General features: G+C 43.7%; 1 protein-coding gene across 1 annotated transcript in view; it reads right to left on the reverse strand.

Moving 5' to 3' along the window:
* Positions 1-6,737: 6,737 nt before the first annotated feature.
* The window catches only part of COL4A2 (collagen type IV alpha 2 chain), a 217,670-nt gene continuing 200,192 nt past the window's right edge, over positions 6,738-24,215 (reverse strand). The window contains exons 39-46 of the mRNA XM_065407451.1: positions 23,214-23,330; positions 18,760-18,921; positions 18,528-18,626; positions 17,630-17,776; positions 16,766-16,882; positions 14,781-14,972; positions 14,154-14,440; positions 6,738-6,992 (exon numbers count right to left, since the gene is read on the reverse strand). Coding sequence (XP_065263523.1) covers positions 6,738-6,992; positions 14,154-14,440; positions 14,781-14,972; positions 16,766-16,882; positions 17,630-17,776; positions 18,528-18,626; positions 18,760-18,921; positions 23,214-23,330 — 1,376 coding nt within the window. The remainder of the gene's footprint in view (positions 6,993-14,153; positions 14,441-14,780; positions 14,973-16,765; positions 16,883-17,629; positions 17,777-18,527; positions 18,627-18,759; positions 18,922-23,213; positions 23,331-24,215) is intronic.

Below are 24,215 nucleotides of genomic sequence, written 5' to 3' on the forward strand. Positions count from 1 at the left end.
AGGTCACATTTATTGCTTAAAATCTGCTAAAAGTTAGTTCTCCCTGTCTGCCTTCAACAAGTCCAGTAACATATTTACCAGATAATTGAACTCAGCAGATTTGGGGAACACAGCCAACCAAGCTTTCAATCTCCAGTTTCAATAGAGTGCTGCACAAAAGCCCAGAAGAGAGAGATGTTCTCTTGTTTCATTCTTCCAGGCACAGAAGCCCAACGCTAGGTAGGATTGTTTTAAAAAGCAGAGTGTAGGACAAACAGCATGTTTGTTTGAAGCAAAGGTTTCTTAATCTTTAATAAAACAGGCTTGTAGCATGAATAGTCATTTCTACACTCATCAGAAAGACTAGATTATATTATAAGAATTATGTAGAAAAATTGAAAGCTGTCAAAGACGTTTGAGTTGTATACCTATGGCTGATGGGAGCCTATGTATTGGAACATTCTTCTGTTGGGTGGTTTGTAGCATCTTAAACCCCTGGGTGATTGTTGAAACTCAAACTTTGAGGTACCTTAGCAGCTTCAAGTATCCTGAGTGACTTTAAGTGTGCAGAAGTTGAAGTTTCCTTAACACAAGCCAATAAAACTAAATACACCTCTACCCCGATATAACGTGACCCAATATAACACAAATTTGGATATAACACGGTAAAGCAGTGCTCCCGGGGGGCGGGGTTGCGCACTCCAGCGGATCAAAGCAAGTTCGATATAATGTGGTTTCACCTATAACGCGGTAAGATTTTTTGGCCCCCAAGGACAGCGTTATATCGAGGTAGAGGTGTACAAAATCTAGCATTCATGCAATGGTGAGGCTTAAAAATCAAGTACACAGAACTGAGGATGCATAACAGTTCAAGGTCTTTATGGCCGTTCACTTTTGGATTCCTTGAAATGTGCACTTGACTTCTCAATTTTAACGTGGTTATACAAATATTTGCATTTAACAGACTTGTTAAGCATAGAATATCTCCACTGGAGGAAATTAATATCTGATGTGATGGTTTCTAACCATCAGAAGAATGAGATTCTGGAACAGCCTCCCAAGCGGAGTTGTCAGAGAAAACAGTTTAATTAGTTTTAGAGAGAGTTAGGTGAATTTGAGTGCAAGTGTAAGACGGGATTGTTTGTGATGGTGGGAGGAGGGGAAGGGATCAACATCCCTGCGGCTCACTCCTGTTTGTCTTATGTTCCTGAAGTGTGAGCTTGAGGAACATTTCAGCTGGCCACCGCAAGGGTCAGGAAGGGATTTTCTCCCCCTAGTGTATTCTGAGAGGTTATTTTAAATCTCCTTCCGCTGAAAAATCAGGGCTGGCCAGGGCTGGAGGTGGGACATTGGATGGCGAGAGCCAGGGTTCTGGGATGGCTCTGAGCATTCACTCTCTCAGGTGCTTGGCTGGATGGGTCGTGCTCACATGCTCAGGGACTAACTGATGGCCATCTGCGGGGTGAGGATGGAATTTTCCCTGAGGTTGGATTGGCAGTGACCTTGGGGGGGTTTTCACCACACCCACACACTGCAGAGGAAGGATCACTTGGCAATAGGGGTCCTTTTCTTTGCTAACAACTCCCACCTCAGACTTGACAAACTCACTACAGCAAACATGTCTTCCAGGATATTTATCCATAAAGAGTAACATGTAAGGTATCTACAGAAAACCTGTGACTTGTCAAGATTCATAACCATTTGTATGAATGGTGGTAATTAAGGAATAATGTATTTATATCAAAAGTATGCTTTATGGACTTGGAGTAAAAATTAGGTACCGGGTATAGTGTGTCTTGGTGACAGCCCATTTGGGCGGGGGGAGTTGTCACCCTGCCCTGTTTAGTCAGAGATGCAATGCAAGGCTCAATTGCTTAGCCTTGCTCAATGCTAAGGCTTTCAATGGGAAAACATCAGAAGCAACAGCAAACAATTAAAACTACTAGAAAGTAAAAAAGGAACTTTACAATAAGACTGGTGTTCGCTTTGTCTGTAAATAGAAACAAAAGACTGTTTCAGTATCACAGAGGAGAGGGAAAGAACCTCTGTATTCATTCACAGAAGGAGCCCCTTGTGGATAGGGAAGAGTTTCGTGAATGTTTGGATCCTGGTTCTTTGAAAACAGCCATCATTGCAACAGACTTAGGCGTGGGGGGAACTTACTTTACTAGATAGGAAAGGTAAATATTAATAAGAGTAGATCCAAGTTCACATTTTGTGATTTTTGTTTTGTATTGTAATTCTTTTATTTCCACCACTCTCGTTTCTAGTTAAATCTTTATTCTTTTTAAAATCTACTTTTACAAGTGCTGTGTGCTATACAGGACCGGTGGTTTAAGGTAGAACTGGTGAGTTGGGGTACACGGCTCCTTAACGGGCAGGGGATCTAGAATTTCTGTGAGTAGCCAGTGTCAGGGGCTGATATCAGATGAGAATGATTCAGAGACATGGGGAACTGAGGTGCACCCATTGTTAACCTGCAAGGTGAAAACAGGGCTGGCATACCCTGAAGGAGAATGCTTCAGTGGCTGAAAGGTTGGTGATGTTAGATGGTGCCAGGCACAGGCAAATCTCCCTCATGCTAGAGGGAGGGGCTAACAAGGTGATTCTCAATCCTGTGTACCCCAAGAGCTGTCGCAGTAACTTGCCAGGATTATCTGAGTATATAATTTCCCTTCCATAGCAGGGGCTCTAGGCACTGGTGCACCTCAGTCCCTCCTCTTATCTACCTCTGGCACATGATTCTAGTCTCTCATGGGCTGCAATGCTTTGGTTAAATTTCAGCTGTTGGGGTTAGTGTGTGGATAATGGGTGGTGCTGGTGGCTCGGGCTATACAGGAGGTCAGACTAGATCAGGGACGGGCAAACTTTTTGGCCTGAGGGCCACATTGGGTTTGGAAATTTTATGGAGGGCCGGTTAGGTGAGGCTGTGCCTCCCCAAACAGCCAGGCGTGGCCCGGCCCCTGCCCCCTATTCCCCCCCCCCCACTTGCCCCCTGACAGCCACCCCCCCGGGACTCCTGCCCCATTCAACCTCTCCTTCCTGACTGCCCCCTGGGATCCCTGTACCCATTCAACCCCCCCCCGTTCCCCGCCCACTGACCGCCCTGACCCTATCCACACCCCCGCCCACTGACCACCACCCCAAACTCCCCTGCCCTCTACCCAACCCTCCCCCACCCCCTTGCTGCGCTGCCTAGTGGAGTGCCCCAAGGGTTGGTCCTGGGGCCAGTTTTGTTCAATATCTTCATTAATGATCTGGAGGATGGCAAGGACTGCACCCTCAGCAAGTTTGCAGATGACACTAAACTGGGAGGAGTGGTAGATATGCTGGAGGGTAGGGACAGGATACAGAGGGACCTAGACCAATTAGAGGATTGGGCCAAAAGAAATCTGATGAGGTTCAACAAGAACAAGTGCAGAGTCCTGCACTTAGGACAGAAGAATCCCATGCACTGCTACAGACTAGGGACCAAATGGCTAGCAGCAGTACTGCAGAAAAGGACCTAGGGATCACAGTGGACGAGAAGCTGGATATGAGTCAACAGTGAGCCCTTGTTGCCAAGAAGGCTAATGGCATTTTGGGCTGTATAAGTAGGGGCATTGCCAGCAGATCAAGGGATGTGATCGTTCCCCTCTATTCGACATTGGTGAGGTCTCATCTGGAGTACTGTGTCCAGTTTTGGGCCCCACACTACAAGAAGGATGTGGAAAAATTGGAGAGAGTCCAGTGGAGGGCAACAAAAATGATTAGGGGACTGGAGCACATGACTTATGAGAAGAGGCTGAGGGAACTGGGATTGTTTAGTCTGCAGAAGAGAAGAATGAGGGGGGATTTGATAGCTGCTTTCAACTACCTGAAAGGGGGTTCCAAAGAGGATGGATCTAGACTGTTCACAGTGGTACCAGATGACAGAACAAGGAGTAATGGTCTCAAGTTGCAGTGGGGGAGGTTTAGGTTGGATATTAGGAAACACTATTTCACTAGGAGGGTGATGAAGCACTGGAATGGGTTACCTAGGGAGGTGGTGGAATCTCCTTCCTTAGAGGTTTTTAAGGTCAGGCTTTACAAAGCCCTGGCTGGGATGATTTAGTTGGGGATTGGTCCTGCTTTGAGCAGGGGGTTGGACCAGATGACCTCCTGAGGTCCCTTCCAACCCTGATATTCTATGGTACTGCAATATGTAACTTATGGTAACTGTCAGGCATGAGACAGCTTTGGGTGATATTGCCTACACTGTGTTTACCATTCTAAAGGCTTAATTTAGCTGAAACAAATATTAGGTGGCTTTGTCTGTTGGGCAGATTGGCTCTTGTAGCTGAGTCACCAAAATGGACAGAGGTTGGATACTGGGCTCTGCCATGACTTGGGCAAGTTACTTAATCTTTGTCCTCGGCCCTTGCAAGTCAGATGGGGATAATGCTCTTACCTCACAGGGATGTTGAGGATAAACTTACTAATTGTGGGTATATCTAAAATAAGAAAATACGTCATTTCAGAAAACATGCTAGCTGAGTATTCTTTAATATACCTGTATGTCTACTCTTCTCATCAAGGCGAGGCTCCTCTGCTCTGTAATTTTACAGACCATTATAGATTCTATGGTTAATTTCCATCCCAGGATTCCACTGAGAGCTTGTCTACATGTGAAATGCTGCTATGGAAGAACTCTTTTATTGACCTAGAGCTGTCACCTTAACTATGTTGTTCAGGGGTTGGATTTTTCACATGGCTGGGGCAACCAATTTTTTAGTGTAGACCAGGCCTCAGAGCTGCCTTGCCTAAGCTAATGATAATGGTAGGCAACTGAGGAACTGGTTAAATTCTCTCTCCTTGTAACAATGGATGGAATAGCATCTTAGTTAGCATCTTCTCTCTGAAATTGCGTGGCTCCAGCTGACAGACTGAACAGACCCCTGCTTGGTTAAGTGGTTTGAATTTAGATTGAGGAAGCTTATTTGGCCACCTTTTGATACTTCTGCTGACATCCAATTTACATTGTCTCCAATGCTCATTTAAAAAAAAAAACAAATAAACAAATCCAAGCCCCCAAACTAACATCTATTGAAGTAATCTGTGCAAATGTAATAGGAGAGCCTGGCATATGTTAGAGAATTGAAACAATCAACAAATAGAGGTGTAGAAAAAACAAACTTTATTTAAGATAATTACAGCAATGAGGGACGTAATTACAAAACCCAACAATCACTGAAGCAGGGGAAAGGTGAACTGCATAAGGAGAAGTTAAAACTGATGTGGAGGAGATAACTACCGATTATTTTAAAGCCAGCGCAGTAAGCGTACATAGTACTTTTCACCCTTGCAAATAAATGTAGCTCCCCTCCCCACAAAAAATCTTGCTGGAAACATAAGTGTCGTGGTATTTATCATGCTTATTACCATGCTGCATAAGAGACTCACAAGAAAATAAGCAAGGGGTTTATCAACATGTGGTTCATTCTTCTCTCCCAGGGTCATGAGGGACAGCTTACCTTTGGGCCTAATGTTTTCTTTCTACAGAAAAAGCAGTTAATCTCTGTGGGTGAGGCAGGGGGCAAGCATCATAGACTCTGTGGCTCCTCAGCAAATCTTGCACCCAATTTCCAGGGCCTTTGAAGATAAACTACACAAGAAACGCCCTCTGAGTGACTTCTAGCCCCTCTACATGCCCTTCCTAGCGGTACAGCTGACTAGTTATGCTACCATCATCCCCTGCCCTCCAGTTGTGCACTTCTTCACAGGTGAAGTAGGCAGCTTGAAAGGTTTGGATCTGAAGATAAGGCTGTATTGAGTAATATTAACTTCTTCAACTGGGAAATCTGTGCACACAGCATGGGTTTTTCAGGGGAGTATGTTGTATAGTGCCTGCTCCACAACCGTATAACCAAATTCATATGGAGCCCTAACCACACAATGTTATTAAGTACATGGCATGGTTATTAAAGGAAGAAAGTATGATGCTCTCTCCCTTTTGTGGTCCCATGTGTCTAGTGGGCATTTATTCTGTGCCACACAACAGAAAGGAGCAAAGACCCACTGTAGTTATCCTATGATGTGGGGTATAGCTGGAAAAATTTGATAAGTTTGTGAAGTAATATGCTGCCATTGGTAATGAACTGTTCTCATTGCAAGAAGAAGAGAGTAACACTAAATGTGGCTACCTGAGCTAATTCAGAATGTTTATAAACTCTCTGGTGGTGAAAGTGGTAGGACAAAAAGCATGGCAAAGGCATGGGGAGTTTAAAACAACCTATCTTTCCATTGTAAGTGCCCAGGTATAAACTCTTATTACAGTAAAAGGTAAGTTCAAAGGCTGGGCTTGGGGCTCAGATCTGTGAGTACTTCCCAGAGGGTTAGCCCACTGCTGTGCTAGCACTTATGTTTTACTGTTGTATGTCACCACTTAATTAATATGAACTCCACCTGTTAACAATAAACTAAGACAAGAAGTACATTTAATTGAATGTTAGAGAACAGATCTGCCCAAGAGAATTGTTAGATTAGTAACTGGATGGTTTTGTGGTGTTTCAAGGTTGAGTATTTGACTCAATTAGCAAATAACATGGTGTTAGACTAGCAAAATATACTGTATGGTAGGAGAAGCAGCCAGCATTTGGTATAAGCCTCTGTGCTTTTACGGACACTTATCAAACTTTTCATTCAGCTTTTGAGGTAATAAGTTAAATAAGCACCAATGTGATAGGTCTAGAACACTGTAGAAACATTTTCCTTTTACTACTAGGGATATATTATATATTTTACAAATTTTTCATGCAGACTTGACATCTGCTGATATGAGTTCGGATGAGACCTGCCTTGAGTGTATCTGCTGAGGGCAAGCTCTGGAATTGCTCGTTAATAGTGGTAAGCCAGAAGCTATACTTGTTTGCATAGTAGTGGCAGGTTCCTCGGGCGCCATTGCATTCAATGAAAGGAGTAGCTCTGAAGTCTTCCAGACAGCTCCCAGGAGAAACCAGTGACTGTCCTCCACCTTCATCACCAGCTCCAGTGTGCTATGAGACACAAAGAAGGCAGTGTTCAGATACAGGACAGGGCTACACAAATTACTGCCCTAGATCAATACTGTCATAAATCAACAGGTGGGGGAGGGAGGAGACCGAGGGTAAAATGACTTCTAAACCTGTTACTTGTAAGAGTTCACTCTGTAGGACATTCCTACTGAGGCATACATAGGGCCAATCTTGCAAACCTCACCCCCATGTTTAAAACTTATGGGAGTACTATTGTTGATTACTCACACAGTAAAGTTTGTAGGATTAGATCCTTGAACTATCTGGTTTAGCTACATTTTCCATTTTAAACCGATCTACCTCTTCTTTACTCCAGCCATTTAAGATTTCATATTTTCATGGCACTGAAGACTGAGTTGAAATTTTCCTCATCTCTGAGTTTGCAGCAGGGTGGGGGTAATGAGAATTTGCCTCCTACATACAACTAATATCCTATATATCACACACCCATAAGCTATACTAAGGCAGAAGTAGCTCGTTTTAATCAGAGGGGTTTTCCCTATCAGTTGAATAAATGAACATTTCTATCAAATTCAGTCCTGATTAATAACAGTACATTAAGACATGTTTATTGTATAATTCACACTCTTTAAATGACAGCTATAAGCAAAACTGACACATAATCATTACTGTACCCCTTTAAGAACTACATCCCGTACTTTTAGTGGTGTGCTACTGAAACTAGCATGTAACAGTGAACATCCCAACAGATTTCTCCCTACTTTTGCAAAAACATCTAACAATTATTCTCGTATCACTTCCCCCCATCTCTCAAAACCCTTCAATTTTTAATGTAAAAATGAGAAACCAATAAAGAGGTTTGTTTTTTAATTCATATGAAAACATAGTAAGAATAAACCCTCACTTCTTGCCTTTCACTGCACAGGCCAACTGTTATTCAGCTTGCAAAGCTGTTCACAGATCAGTAACAAAAATAGAAACTGATCTTTTACCACAGTGCTAAATAGGTATGGTACTAATTCCTCTCCTTTCACCATTGTCTCAGATTGCCATAGGGTACCTATGATTCTGGGCAACAGCACAAAAGCTTTAATCTCTGAGGTGTTAAACGCTGTTCAGTTTCAGGTCTAGTGCAACTCTTAAAATCCATGCAGTGTCACCAGGGATGAACTTGCCCCTTTTCTCCTTTTATATGGGGGAGAGGGGGGAAAAGGGGTGGGCAGCAAACCAAAAAATGTCTTAGTGTAACAAAGCTCTTAGCTCCCAGGCTTAACTCATTTGCCTCCAGACAAAATAATGGCCTCACATTTACATTTTGTTAAGTAGCCTTCAAATCTTTTCAATCACAGCTGCAGTCCGTGACACGGTCATGTAAACTTTAAGTACCATTTGAACAGTGATTCAGGGTTATCCTGAACAGAATCACACAACAGAGTATTTTCAGCTATCTTAATGATCTAACACAGGGATCGGCAACGTTTGGCACGCGGCTCGCCAGGGTAAGTACCCTGGCGGGCCGGGCCAGTTTTATTTACCTGCTGATGTGGCAGGTTCGGCCGATCGCGGCCCCCACTGGCCGCGGTTCGCTGTCCCGGGCCAATGGGGGCGGCGGGAAGCGGCGCGGGCGAGCGATGTGCTGGCCACGGCTTCTTGCCGCCCCCATTGGCCCGGGACGGCGAACCGCGGCCAGTGGGGGCCGCGATCGGCCGAACCTGCCGCGTCAGCAGGTAAATAAAACTGGCCCGGCCCGGCAGGGTGTTTATCCTGGCGAGCCGCGTGCCAAACGTTGCCGACCCCTGATCTAACAACTGCTAATGCGCTCAAAAGAAATCTAATTTCTACTCACCTGGACTCTGAGCCTGCAACAGGATCTGGCCAGGATCATGCCCTGTTGCTCTGCATGAAGTCCCATTGACCCATTCTGATCTCTTTGCAGGACTGGCCCCTAACACTAACACCCAAAAAGAGGGATCTACCATTTTACTGAAACCAAGGAAGTTATAGTGAAACACTATTGAACTGAAGATGCTTTTCTTGAGATTATCAGGAACATCGTGTATTACAAATCTTATTCTTCAGTGTTCAAAACCCCACACTGTATTCTAACCAGTCACTCCACGAGCCATTGCTAATGCTGTGGTGCGCGCACATCAAAAAAACAGGTTTCCTCCTGTGAGCACTTGCAGTTTTTGGCACTTCCCTTGTTAACAAAGGACTTTGTACTGGGAAACCTACCTCTTGTTGCCAAGGCTTCAGCTCTCTCCTTACCAGTGCTTAGTATTTAGACAAGGCGTTTACAAACAAACACTCCTATGAGGTATTCTGTTCACCATAGTACCCAAGCACCTTCCAGTAAATGGATTCAGCAAGGTGACTAACTCCTGTCACAGGTTGTTTGTTCATTCACCCTCTCCCCAGCTAGGTGTCTTGTTTTGGTAGTGTCTTTTTTTATATATATAAAGATGCCTGTTGCTATGTGTGTGTTAGAGAAAGCAAGGTCAAAGAAATGTGCCTTGACCATGGAGCAGAAACTGGTGAGGTTTGTGATCGTTCTTAGTTACTGGGGAAATGCCTTGCAGTCTGGGATCAGACCCTGGAGAAAGTTCCATCTGCCACCCAGATGAGCTTTACTCTTGGTGGGATTTCCATCGGGTCAGAGGAGCAAAGTTGTACACCAGGGTCTTCATCCTGAGCTCTAGACGGTCTTTTAGCTATCCTGGGCCCAGGCCATGGAGTGCTTTGAAGATAAAGAGTGAGACCTTGAACCAGAGGTGACACATGGAAAGGACATGCGGGGTCATGTCCCACCTCCCCCAAATTTGCTGCTTGGCTTGTACTGAGCATGCTCAGTAACACTGCTGAAGCTGGCAGCCCCTCCCCCCACTCCCAGCAGGCACGGGCTACTAGGATGATCCGAGGAATGGAAAACCTGTCTTATGAAAGGAGACTCAAAGAGGCTTGTTTAGCCTAACCAAAAGAAGGCAGAGGGGAGATATGATTGCTTTCTATAAATATATCAGAGGGATAAATACCAGGGAGGGAGAGGAATTATTTAAGCTCAGTACCAATGTGGACACAAGAACAAATGGATATAAACTGGCCATCAGGAAGTTTAGACTTGAAATTAGATGAAGGTTTCTAACCATCAGAGGAGTGAAATTCTAGAACAGCCTTCCAAGGGGAGCAGTGGGCGCAAAAGACATATCTGGCTTCAAGACTAAGCTTGATAAATTTATGGAGGGGATGGTATGATGGGATAGTCTAATTTTGCAAATTAATTTATCTTTGACTATTAGCAGCAAATATGCCCAAAGGCCTGTAATGGGATGTTAGATGGGGTGGGATCTGAGTTACTACAGGGAATTCTTTCCTGGGTGTCTGTCTGGTGAGTCTTGCCCACATGCTCAGGGTTTAGCTGATCGCCATATTTGGGGTCAGGAAGGAATTTTCCTCCAGGGCAGATTGGCAGAGGCCCTGGGGGTTTTTCACCTTCCTCTGCAGTGTGGGGCACGGGTCAGTTGCTGGAAGATTCTCTGCACCTTGAAGTCTTTAAACCACGATTTGAGGACTTCAATAGCTCAAACATAAGTTAGAGGTTTGCTACAGGAGTGGGTGGGTGAGAGTCTGTGGCCTGCGTTGTGCAGGAGGTCAGACTAGACGATCATAATGGTCCCCTCTGACCTTAAAGTCTATGATCTCTGACTTGAACTTGATTTGATAGTCTACCTGAAGCCAGTGTACAGAGCAGAGGGCAGTTCTGACATGTTCCCGGTAGCCTGTGTGGCTGAGGAGATGCACTCCAGAGTTTCCTGTGTGTTGACTATTTCATGCCCAGGTATATTGCATTGCTGGAGTCCAGCTGAGCGATGACAGGCATGAATAACTGAGGCCAAGTTTTCATTTGTCAGGCTGGGGCTGGGACACAAGTGGAGATGGTAGATAGTGTTACTCTCTGAGGCTGCTAGATGAGAGCTCTGTGTCAGCAAGAGATCCAACAGTACTCCTAGACAACAGACTAAACTAATTATGGTTGTGCTTCTTCAACCCCTGGAGACTACACCATGGCTGCAAGCTCTTCAGTATATTTTCCTCTGCCCACCAGCATCACCTCTGTCTTGCTCAGGTTCAGCTGCCGCCAGCTATTCTTCATCCAAGCACTGGGCCATCTTGGTGGTAGTGGTGTGGTCTTATGTGGTGAAGAATAGGTAGAGCTGTGTCTCATCTGCATATTGCTGGTACTTGAGTCTGTGTCATCTAACCAGTTCACTTAGTGGTTGACTATAGATGTTGAAAAGGATCAGAGAGATCATTGATCCTTGTGGAACTCCACAAGTGAGGGGTCTAGTGAGGGAGGGGAGTTTCTTATCACTACTCATTGGGAGTGGTCTTCCAGGAAGGACAGACTATTTTAATGCATTATCCTAGACTCCTGCCACATCTCTCAGATGAGAGAGCAGAATCTCCTTATCAACAGTATTGAATGCAGAGAGGTCAAGCAGGATGAGAATGGGTGTCTGTCCTCTATCTGTTGACTGGAGGAGATCATTTATTAGTGCCACTAAAGTGGTTTCTTCAAATTTTTTAATTTTTATTTTTGTAGTTGGAAATTTTTTTTTTGGTTGGTGATTGTTTAATAGTCAACATTTGCTGTGGAAAATGTCAATGAAAGTGAGAGCATTTTTTGTGTTGGTGATGTTTCCTCTGGGAGGAAAATCCATTTTCTGACCAGTTCTACTTTAAATAACTTTCAGAAGGCCAGAAACAAAATCAGCAGTGGGAGTTGAGATTAGAACATAGGTATTCCTGTCTACCCAGGTTCTCATACAGTACCAGTCACCATGCTTAGCCGAGTTCCCTAAGCCTTGGTCAGACATACCTCTCTCTAACTCAGGGGTCGGCAACCTCTGGCACATGGCTCGCCAGGGTAAGCATTGGGCCAGTTTGTTTACCTGCCGCGTCTGCAGGTTCGGCCGATCGCGACTCCCACTGGCCGCGGTTTGCCACTCCAGGCCAATGGGGGCTGCGGGAAGCGGCGCGGGCCGAGGGATGTGCTGGCTGCTGCTTCCCGCCGCCCCCATTGGCCTGGAGAGCCGTGATCGGGCGAACCTGCAGACGTGGCAGGTAAACAAACTGGCCCGGCCCGCCAGGGTGCTTACTCTGGCGAGCCGTGTGCCAGAGGTTGCCGACCCCTGCTCTAACTTATCGTACACACCTGGTGGGACATTACTTATTCTAGGGTGGATTCTACATTCCTTGCACAGCCCCACCTCCCGTTTATGTCAGTGCTCATTTCGGGTGACAAAGGAATGCAGGATTGGGCCAAGTGTGCGCATGCTGTAATAACTGCAAAAAAGGGCAAGCGACGAGTATAAGAGCCGTACCCTACTTATATGGCTTCTATTACCACAAGGGGTGTATGGTCTTAAGCTGTGTTCCCTCTAAGCTGTGTGGCTGCCCAGGAGTGAATCACGGGCCGCGCACTTGATTAGCAGAGCTGTGCATGGCGGCGTGTGTTCAGGTGCCCCTCCCCCCGCTGCTCAGCAGCTGCTCTGCTCCTGCCCTCTGGCTTGGAGCCCCTGGACAGCTGCTCCAGGAACCCTCTGGCTTGCTGTGTAGAGCAGGAGGGGCGCTGATGTCAGGGTGTCCCCCTCCCCCTTGCCCATGTACACCATCTCCACAGAGTGGGGGAGGGAGGACAGGGCTCAGAAGCAGGAGAGCTGCTGTGGTCTGAGCCTTCTGGTGAGTGCTTTAAAGAGACAGCGCACAGTCTTTCAGGCTTTGTCTTCACTACCCGCCGATCCGGCGGGTAGCAATCGGTTTATCGGGGATCGACTTACCGCATCTAGTGAAGACGCGGTAAAATCGATCCCTGATCGCTCTGCCGTCGACTCCGGAAATCCACCTCGGCAGGAGGCGGCAGCGGAGTCGGTGGCAGCGCGGTAGCGGTCGACTTTCCCGCGTCCTCACCGCTAGGTAAGCCGACCTAAAATACGCAACTTCAGCTACGGTATTCACGTAGCTGAAGTTGCGTATCTTAGGTCGGACCCCCGCTGTAGTGTAGACCTAGCACTTCCCCAGCAGCAAGCACACACACAGTCTCTGTGTCTCACGCACACTCTCGCTCTCTCACACACACACATGTAGTTTCTCACTTACACACACCTCCCAATCCATACTTCTGGTGTTGTTGTTACTTGGTACTTCCTGCAATGCACATATATTCTCTGTAATTTTATTTTTTCAAAGTGCTGTTATTTTAGTTTTTTGACTGGTCTATGCATTTCATAATTTTATTTCTCTCATGATTAAATTTAATTCTTTGAGTAGTGAGTTCTAAAATGCCTAACCTGTCCTGCCTGGAGTAATTATCCCTATGGTAACTTTTAAAAAAAATTATATCTAGGTATTTTGTTTCTACTGGTGGCACATATCCGCACATTACCTCGATATTGGTGCACATAACAAAACTCATTCTGCACATGGATGGAAAAAATTAGAGAGAACATTGGTCTTAAGGATGAATAATTTTCAATTTGAAAGCTGGAACAAACCAAAAACACCATGAAATGTCGAGTTGCTTAAATATAGCTTTTGTTTGTTGAAAATAAAAATCTTCACTCTACTTATTAGTATTTTTGACTGACAGTCTAATTTTCCCTTTTTGTGCAGGTCCGTGATTTTATCAGATCAATTACTTACCATTGTTCCTGAAAGACCTATTACCTACTCCTACTCCTCATTCTCTCTCTCTCTCTCGCTGACAATGGCTTAGTGGGCCACCCTACCAACCTCAGTGCATAAACTCTAGCTGACATTTTTATTCTTAGCTCAAGTGTCTTTTTTTGTTTGGAGGGTCCATTTTCTCTACCACATAAAGTGGATCATATCTTCTACTGTTAGGTACAATTTGTCACCAGCATAGTCACTCCAAACTCCATGTATTAATCTGGTTGGAGAGAAACTGTTGCCCCAGCCCTTCATGTAACTTTAATTGGTCTCCATGATGAGGGAGAGAGCAGTTTTCCTCACACATTTCTCCTCCCTGCTTCTATGGGAAGATTCAGTGCGTTTGGATTTTTAGCAAACCTGTACCTAAACCTGAACAACTTGGCCAGTAGGTGGGACCCCAGCTTAATGTAACTTTGTGCAATACTGTCAGCAAATGTTGAAAAGGACAAATACCATGAGGAAGGAATATCCAATCCATAAACTGCGCCACCCTTCAGGACAGTGTGGAATAGAAACATCTTGACTATGGACAGCAATTGCAACAGCTGGGGCTTCACAGACGGAACAACGACTGATATATGGTCTAATTTCTTCTTCTGCCACAGGCATCATTGGAAGAGGTGCTGTGGTTGAGAGCCAGTAGGATTTATCATTTCGGTTTGCATAATAACAGATGTCCCCAGGGTTACAGTAGAGGAAAGGCATGGTACTAAAACGAGCCAAACAGGATCCAGCCAGCCCTGTAAAAAAAATAAACCATCACAAATCTTTAGCATGTGCACATTCAAGTAAGAATTTATTTTTAGCTTATTGTGCATACCTGCATAATTCAGTAACATTTATATTTGTATTACAGTTCCACTCAAATTTCAGTGGTGATCTGGAGAAACCACCTCCAGAGGGAGATGAAAGAGAGAAATTTAGTTCTAATCTGCTGTCATTTCTAGGCATCCTCGCCTAATATGCACCGAAGCCCAAATTTTCAGAAATGGCCTATAATTTTGTGTGCCTCTAGTTTTGAGTGGGGAAAATCAGATTGAAAGTGTCAAATGTTGAGATATTATAGAGCCATGTACGTACCAAGGTCCTGGTTATGTGCTTTTTCCTGTCCTTCAAAATACAGTAGACTGTAGCCACTCCAGAGTTTGTTCATACCAACTGGGCACATTGGCTCTTGCTCAGACTGGCTATGCTTCACCAGAAGGTACCCAATGTTAACACTGCGACCTGGCATACCTGGTATCCCAGGGTTACCTGGACGGCCTGGTTCACCTTGGGGAAAAATAGAAAGAGACAATAAAGAGTAACTGGGGGACAGCCATTTCAGACTTGATTCTGACTAACAGGGTGGAATTGGTAGTGAATCTGAAGATCGAAGGCAATTTGGGTGACAGTGATCATGAAATACTAGGATTTCATGATTCTAAGGAAAGGAAGGAGTGAGGGCAGCAGATTAAGGACAGTGGACTTCAAAAAAGCAGAGCTGGTAAGAAAGGTCCTGTGGAAAGAAAATCTAAGGAGGAATTCAGGAAAGCTGGCAGTTCCTCAAGGAGACAACATTAAAGGCGCAACTGCAAACTATTCCAATGCAGAAGAAAGATAGGAAGAATAGTAAGGGGTCAATATGGCTCCCTCAGGAGCTCTTTAGTGACCTGAAAATCAAAAAGGAATCCTACAAAACGTGGAAACGTGGTCAAATTGATAAGGAAGAGCACAAAAGAACAGTCCAAGTAGGTAGGGACAAAATCAGACAGTCTAAGGCACAAAATGTGTAACATTGGCAAGAGTTATAAAGGGAATGAGAAAAGATTCCTTAAATACATTAAGATCAAGAAAAAGACAAAGGAAAGTGTAGGTCTTCTACTTAGCAGGGAAGGAGAGCTAATAACTGATGACATGAAGAAAGCTAAGGAGCCTCAATGCCTATTTTGATTAAAAATAAAAAGGTTAATGATGACCTAAAGCAATCTAGGCACCCTTAGCTATTATCTTTGAGAACTCCAGGAGGATGGGAGAGGTCCCGATGGAGAAGGGAAAACACAGTACCTATCTTTAAAAAGGGGAACAAGGAGGACCTAGGGAATTATACATCAGGTGATCTAACTTCAATATCTGGAAAGATATGGGAGCAAATTATTAAACAATCAAATTTGTAAGCACCGGGAGGATAATAGGGTTATAAGGAATAGTCAGCTAATCTACATACTGGATGGGACTTGTTAACCATTTAATTTTATTGCATGATATTTATCTTCTCTATATGGAAAGCTAATGTAGTCAATCAGCTATATTTCTAGGACTGATCCAATTTTGCTGATGTCCCTGAGTGTTGATTTGGGCTCCCTAGATTTTAAGTGGAGAATGTGATTTAATACTAGAGCTGAGCAAATAATTCACAAATAATTATCTGATGACTTTAGCCTCTTTCTGCTCATGTAATATGGGCAAGCAGTGATTTTCTTTTAAAATTTATTCTTCATCTAAAATTACCTGCCAGTTTTTTTGGATGACTTTTTTAACCCTATAAAGTGATTGGTTGTGAACAATTCTCTGCAAATATTCAATATTTGACATTCTTATTTGGGCTGGATTGATTTGTGTTTGTTCAACTAATTCAGATGGTAAAGTTTCTGGTTCCTAACTGGATGCGCACCCAAGCACTTGTACCACAACTGCTCATCTATTTACCTCACCTAGGAATTTGAAATTCTATTTTCATGAACATTCCTATTTGTAAAACCTTATTGCTGGTGTGATTACTGAAGGCCAGAACAGAAGGGGCACAAGCATTAAAACAAATTAATTTAAAAATCTGAGTGAATGTTCATGGAAAACATGTGCACTGAGATCTAGTTACAACACTTTGTTTTAAAGACAGTTTAAAGCTATTTCCATGAAAACTATTAACAGAAAACCTAGTAAGAGCGTTGGTATTTGATGTAAGTGGAAGTCAGGAGAGTTGCTTCAGAAGGGTTGACAATTGTACAATGATAATGTGCTAATAACAGAAGCTTTATAGAGTGAAGTGGGGAAAAGAAAAAAAATAATAATGCAACATCACTTACCCTCAAAGCCTGCTAGACCTGGAAAACCTGATGGTCCTTGATCTCCTCTAAAACCTGGAAGAGCTGACATGCCACCTCTTCCTTGAAACCCTGGTTTACCTGGTGGGCCTCTAAAACCTTAAAACCATCAAGTTCAACGTGATCAGACAGATTTGATTTTTTTTTTTTTAAGTACAGACAATAAGATAGTCAAAGTGAAGTTCCGTTCTGAAAAGTTACCATGTAAACCTAGCACCTACATACTCAACAGATCTGGTTATTATGAGTATGTGTGTTCAGTCAGACTTGCAAAAGTTTGTCACCTAAACTAAAAGCAAGATCCTATGATGCTTGCCCAGACAAAGTTCCTCACTGACTTTTTAATGGGGAATTGTGCCTGAGAAAGGACTGCAAGATTGGGCCCCATAATTCTATTATTTTTCATGCCTGTTACCACTGCAGATCCCATATAAACTATAGGAGAAGAACGGAATTCAGCTCAATGTATCTCACCAACAGAACTGTTATTTGAAGTTCAACTGCAAGGTCAGATTTTGCCCTCAATGACATTTGTATACCTCAGCTAATGGAGTCAGTTTGGATTGATCTAAGATGACAATCGGGACCAGTGTGGGGTTCACGAGTGTCAGAGAGGCCTGCAGTTAAGTTGCAGTTGGTTAAGATGTGCATGCTGCACAGCTTCATTTTGATTGCTCAGGATTGATTTTGCAGGGGTGGTAGTGAGAAAATCCATTCTTTCCCTTGTGACTTCAATTACATTTAGAATTAGTGAGAAATAATAGGTAGGGATGACCTCAGCACTACTTTTACAGAAGCCCTATTCTGAACAGCACTGCACGTCAAGTGTGAATGCACAATTCCTACCTGGATCACCTGGTGGACCGTGGGGCCCCATCTCACCAGGTATTCCTTGGGGACCCATATTTCCACGTGGGCCTGCTGTTCCCTGGTGAGTGACCAGCTTAGGGGGGACTGCAGGCGGCCCAGGAGAACCTGGAGGTCCTTGAAAACCTGCATTATAAAAAGAAAAAGTGAACTCATTTATAGACAAAACAACTCCCTTCCCTTGGTGTGCTCTGTCTGTCACTCAATGAGGTACTAAGGTTGGACATTTTAGTTGATTATTAATATTAGAGATGTACCCTGAGCCATAAAGTTCAGCTGCAGATCTGGGTCTGCAATTTCCAAGGTTTGGGGAGTAGGAGGTCACTTGGCATCCTGGAAGGTGGGGAAATCCTTCCAGGCCTCAGGGGTTGTGTAAAAACAGGCACAAATACATGAGTGGAAGGAGACAAAGGGAGCAAGAAGGCAGAAGAGTGGGTAGAGTGTAGCTTGTGATATGCAAAGTTGTGCAGTGCCCTAAAAAACTAGAACGAGATATAGCACTGTCTATAGTGGGCTATTTGTAGGCTTTTAGAAAAGGGAGAGGGTTGGTATTAGTGACGCGTAGGGTTTTTTACATTTCCAAATATCTTTTCTGTTGGTCTACTCTGGTGGGCTGGGTGAGGGTTAGTGCTGGAGTTGTTATAGTTTGTGTGTGCTTGGCATTTTAGAGGTTTTTGAAAAGCACCTAGAGTTTGCCCTTTTCATTTATATACACATTAAAATCCATTTTAGATGTGAGCCAAACTTCATGACTGGCCCGAAGTTCATTCAGGAATGCAGCCATAGGGTTAGTTTGAAGGCAGGTGTGGTAGCTGCTGAGCAGGTAAGTTTATTTGTTGAATGATGGAAAATATAGCACTTGAAGGCTCTTACTCACCAGTAGGTCCTCTGTCCCCCTTGGGTCCACTGGGCCCTATGTCACCAAAAGCTCCCACTAAGCCAAGAGTACCCATGAGACCTTGCGCGCCTTTATGCCCTTTAATGCAAAATGACACATTTGAATTATTGTATCTCTGCACAGATAATATAAATGGTCACTTCTAACATCTACTGTAGCAACAAATAACCATTTCTTTTAAAAAAGGGTTCATTTTTCCCCCCAGCTATACCTTTTGGTCCAGGGTACCCTGAAATTCCAGGTCTCCCTCGTGGTCCAGGGTCACCTCCAGTTCCTTTTTGACCATCTTCTCCAAGCACACCTATTTGACCATCTTCTCCTTTGCTTCCTGCTGGAGCTGAAATTCCAGGTCTGCCCCGTGGTCCTGGATAGCCTGTGAGAGCACATTTTAAATTGGAATCTATGTTGAAAGGCAGGATCGACAGCATGGACGTGGGGGGAAATTAACAGTGTCACCTCATGGTGGAGCATGGGTCCCTTGCCAGGTTTCAATCACTGAGCCTGGGGTGGGAGAGGAGTAATGCCTATGGGACCCAAGAGACATAAGAACGGCCATACTGGGTCAGACAGGGCCAGCTTTAGGAAGTGCGGGGCCCGATTCGAATACCCGGCGGCCGTCCGGGTCTTCGGCGGCATGTCCTTCATTCGCTCCGGGTCTTCCGTGGTACTGAAGGACCCACCGCCGAAATGCCGCCAAAGACCCGGAGTGAGTGAAGGACCCGCCGCCAAAGTGCCGTCGAAGTCCTGGACCGTTGCCGGGTGAGTAAAAATTAAAAAGTTAGGCGCTCTTCTTTAGGGCGCGGGGTCCTCTTAGGTGTGGGGCCTGATTCGGAGGGATTCGGCCTAAAGCCGGCCCTGGGGTCAGACCAAAGGTCCACCTAGCCCAGTATCCCGTCTTCTGACAGTGGCCAATGTCCGGTGCCTCAGAGGGAATGAACAGAACAGGTAATCATCAAGTGATCCATCCCCTGTCACCCATTCCTAGCTTCTGGCAAACAGAGGCTAGGGACACCGTCCTTGCTTATTCCGCAGTCCTGTTACCTTGAGACATCCTACAGTATGGAAGGAATTAGTTACCTTAGGCCTTCAAGTCAAAGTTTCTTAAGTAGGGTTCATGGGAAGCAATAAGGGCCCCTTCATAGTATTTGTTTTTCCTGGCTTTTACTACTTAACAGCCCAGGTGCACAGGTCTAGAAAAGCCCTAAAACTTGGATTCAGGAAAAGTATTAATGGAGAACTTGACAAAGGCAGTTTGTAATGGGTCTTCACTATGTGACAAGGAGTCTGCGGAGGGTTTGCTATAGCTGTCATAAATAGAGTACCACCATAGTTCTTCCTACAAAACTGCTACTTGTCTAGTGGAGTATGACTTTTGCAGAAGGGAGCTTTTTGCTTTGAAAGAAGTGGGCTTCTCAGATGCAACTGACTATGCAAGGGGATGAGGTGGAAAGAATTAATTTAGCCTGACGGGATGGTAGCTACTGAATTTTCCTATTTGTTGAATTCTTTTAAAGTAATGCTTTGGGATTCTTCTAACATCTTTCCAGCAGCTGGTGAAGCCCATCTCTTTAAAAGAGAGGACCACTAGGCTGGATTTCAAAATTATTACAGAACTCTGAGAACAGTTCAGGTTCAAAATCAAGTCTATCTGAATACAGACTGCTTCTTTTACAGCATGGCTTTTATTTATTTTTTAATAAAAAGTGTCTTTTATAAGAGCTTGCAACTTCCCATCCTGGAAGGAGGAAGGGAAAAAATATCCCTATGTTCAAACAGTGGAGAGAAAAAAGAGAACTAGATAAATTCATGGAGTTTAAGTCCATTAATGGCTATTAGCCAGGCTGGGTAAGGAATGGTGTCCCTAGCCTCTGTTTGTCAGAGGGGGGAGATGGATGGCAGGAGAGAGATCACTTGATCATTACCTGTTAGGTTCACTCCCTCTGGGGCACCTGGCATTGGCCACTGTCAGTAAACAGGATACTGGGCTGGATGGACCTTTGGTCTGACCCAGTATGGCCATTCTTATGTTCTTATGAAAATGATAATTACTTTTAAAGCTTAAGGATGGGATTTTCAAAAGCACCCAGCAATGATAAAACTCCCCTGGATTTCAGTGGAAGAAGGGCAAGGCCAGTGGCAAGAGAATTTGAAAATCCCACCCTAAAGCTTTGTCTTGAGTAGACCGTAGACAAATCAGCTGAAATTTTCAAGCCTGTGGGCCTCACGTTAACCTGATTTTCAGAGGTGCAGAGCTTCTGCTGAAGTCAGAATGGAAATAGGGCCCAGATTTTTAAAAGGTATTTGGTGTTGTGCTCAGCACTACAATGCCTAGCAGACTTAGGAGCCTAAATCTGATTTTCAAAAGTGACTTAAGCACTTGGGAGGCAAAATCCCATTGAGTAGTCAGGAGGCAGTTAAACCAATATCACAGGGAGAGGGTAAAAAGAAGGAAGATCTGACAACTCAGCACAAAATTGAGATGTTGAGAACAAAATTAATGAAGGAACCAAAGAATATGAAGAGAAGAAATTCTTTAATTGCCTATAACTCCTAATGCTAGGAGTCTGGGTAACAACCAAGAGAAACTGAAATTGCTCATTTAGGAAAGTATTTCAATCTAGTTGGTATTACTGAAATCTGGTGAGATGATTGGCACAACTGGAATGTTAAAAATCAATGGTTATAACCTAGGCAGTAAGAAACAATTGGGCAAAAGGGGAGAGGGAGTGCCATTCTATATAAAAATGGCATTATCTGTTTCCGATTGACTGATTACTCAGAAGAAAATGATCTTGAATGCTTATGGAGCAATGTACTAACAGATAAAGCATAAGATGGTGTATTAGTTGGTGCCTCTAACAGCCAAATCACACTAGGTAACAGGATGACTGCCTCCTTATACATCTATCTCTAATGTGTAGGGGGAAAGAACCCTATGTGATCATGGGGGATTTCAATCTGAATGACATATGCCAGACGTCTCAAGCTGACTACTAAAACACCCTTAGAATGTCAAAACATTTTACATGACAATTTCATAACTCAATAAGTGTGGCAGCCAATATGGGGGAATTCTTTATCAGATTTTCTTCAGCTGATCACAGAACTAAAAAATTAATGGTAGTTTGGGTACAAGTGATCATGACTTGATTACACTGGTCATGTGCAAGCAGAATAAAGTCCAGACCACTTTTGTATATACTTGTCACTTTAAGAGGACCAGTTTCACAAAGCTGAAAACAATTATGAGTCAAAACAGCTGGGAGGCGGAATTTAATCAGAAAAACATGAATTATAATTGGGAATCATGTAATAACACCTTACTAGATGCCAAAAAAGTCACAATCCCACAATGGTGGAAGAAGGCAGTGCTGGTTTAAAAAATGGACATGGTTTAGAGGAGAAGTGAATGCAGCTATAAAAAGTAATATAAGGGTGTATGTGTGTGAGTGTGTGTGTATGTATATATACATATACATATATAATATAAATAATAGAAAAGTTCTATGGCCTGCATTGTACAGGAGGTCAGACTAGATGGTTCCTTTTGGTCTTGGAATCTATGATGCTGGATAGGATTTTAGCTCCTAAGTGCTGAAATCCCTTTGGAAAATGAGATTTAGGCTCCTTATCCATTAGGTGTTGCATCGCTGAGTGCACCAATGCCTAAATACCTTCCAAAATCTGGGCCTATGTGCCTAACTCAGGCACCCAAGTTTGAATTGTTGGAGTACTCTAAGGGCTGGTCTTCACTACTGTGGTAATTCAATGTAAGTTACGCTACTTCAGTTACGTGAATAATGTACCTGAAGTCGATGTAGCTAGATCCATTTACCTTGGCATCTTCACTGTGCTGTGTCGACGGGAGACACTCTCCCGCCGATTTCCCTTACACTTCTCGGGAATGTAGAGTACACAAATTGATGGGAGAGCATTCTCCCATCGATCTAGTATGTCTTCACCAGACCTGCTAAATCAACACTGCTGCATTGATCACAGCAGTGCCGATTTAGCCAGAAGTGTAGATGTGGCCTAAATAACAAAGTAGAAGCCTGGCAGTCACTGGAGGCACTGCTAAATATCCCAGTAGAGTCATTGCACCATGGTTTTATTCTGGTCCTTCTTTTGTGTGTGAGAAAGGTGGGCTCATGGACCACCAGCTGCAATTTTTGTAGAGAGGAAAAGTGAATGTGTTTTCACAATACAAACTTGACAGCCCAAATAACTTAGTAGTTCAATTCAATACACTTACTTAAGTTTTGTGAGCAATTTTAAGTGATTATTTTTTCACTGGTTTAAGTTAAGCTTGTCACAGACTTGCAAACCTCAGGGATATTAAATTGAAAAAAAAATTTAAATGAATTAGTGCTTCTGAAAGTTGCTACTCAACCGTGGAGCATTGAATCTATTTATCTGCAAAGCAAGCCCACCACTGTAATTCAACAATAACCTGGACAGACCACCTCTGCAGGTGTGCGTGGAAGGATCGTTTTATCTCCATTTTATATCTCACTAGTTTTCTTCAAAATTAGGGTCCTGATTTGGAAAGAACCTGGGATGCTTTACTTAATTAGAGCTAATATAAATAACAGTGACAAACATTGCTAAACATCTGTGTTTAAATATTCACTCTTTATCTGCTAATGCACACATGGCATATATTACCTGGCACTCCATCTAGACCTGGAGAACCCACATCACCAGGTATTCCTGATATGTTTGAAACTCCAGGAAAGCCTGGAATTCCATGAGACCCTGGGTCACCAATTGGGCCTCGTTCCCCTGCAAGGAAAATAAAGACATAATTAATACTGCAGGAAAAAAAGCACAAAAATTACAAGATGAACCAGACCTTGTACTCTGTGATTTTCAGAGGTGCGGAGTAGTCCCATTAACTTCAGATAAAAGTATGGGTGCTCAGTGTGACACTGGATAAAAAAGGAGATTGGTGGCAACAGTAGTGCAGACTATGTTACACAACTGTGATAAATCTTGTACAAAGCATGCCTTGTAAGATATCATTGGAAAAGTTATAATCTGCTAAGTATTATTATCCTGTTGAAATGTGTGTATCACCACTGCATGTGAAGTCATGACATTTTACTGTATGCTTGTTACTAAACGTGTGTTCTGGGGTAACACCAATAAGACAGATTTACATCAAGACTAGCCAGCCACGGTATTGATGGGCCATTAAGGAGAATCAGCTCTTCCAATGGGATCCTCCTGAGGACAATGGAGACCCAATGATTCAGCAGGGCATGTAGAACATGTGATGCATAGCTCGATGTTTGAGCCAGTATTTTTCCATGCCCATGGACTAGGGGTATAAATTGGAGATGGTGACATTACCTCCTTGCCTCATTCCTGCACCACATCTCTGGGCTGTGATTTCTAACAAAGGGAGTGTTGAACAATGGAGTGAGGACCCCAATATTTGGGATGGACCAGAGAGACTTATTGCAAGTTAGCAGATTTAACATCACTGCTGTTATCCTGATCTACAGACTCTGAAATCAACTGTAATGTATATGATTCACTTTAATCTTTTAGTAACTCTCTTTAGTTTTTAGTTTACTAAAGGATTGACTACTGGCATGGTTTTGGGGTAAGATCTGAAGTATACTCTGACCCGGGGTGAGTGGCTGGCTCTCTGGAGCTGGAAGA

The sequence above is a fragment of the Emys orbicularis genome, chromosome 1 (genome assembly GCF_028017835.1).
Source record: "Emys orbicularis isolate rEmyOrb1 chromosome 1, rEmyOrb1.hap1, whole genome shotgun sequence".
In the NCBI taxonomy this organism is placed as follows: domain Eukaryota; kingdom Metazoa; phylum Chordata; order Testudines; family Emydidae; genus Emys; species Emys orbicularis.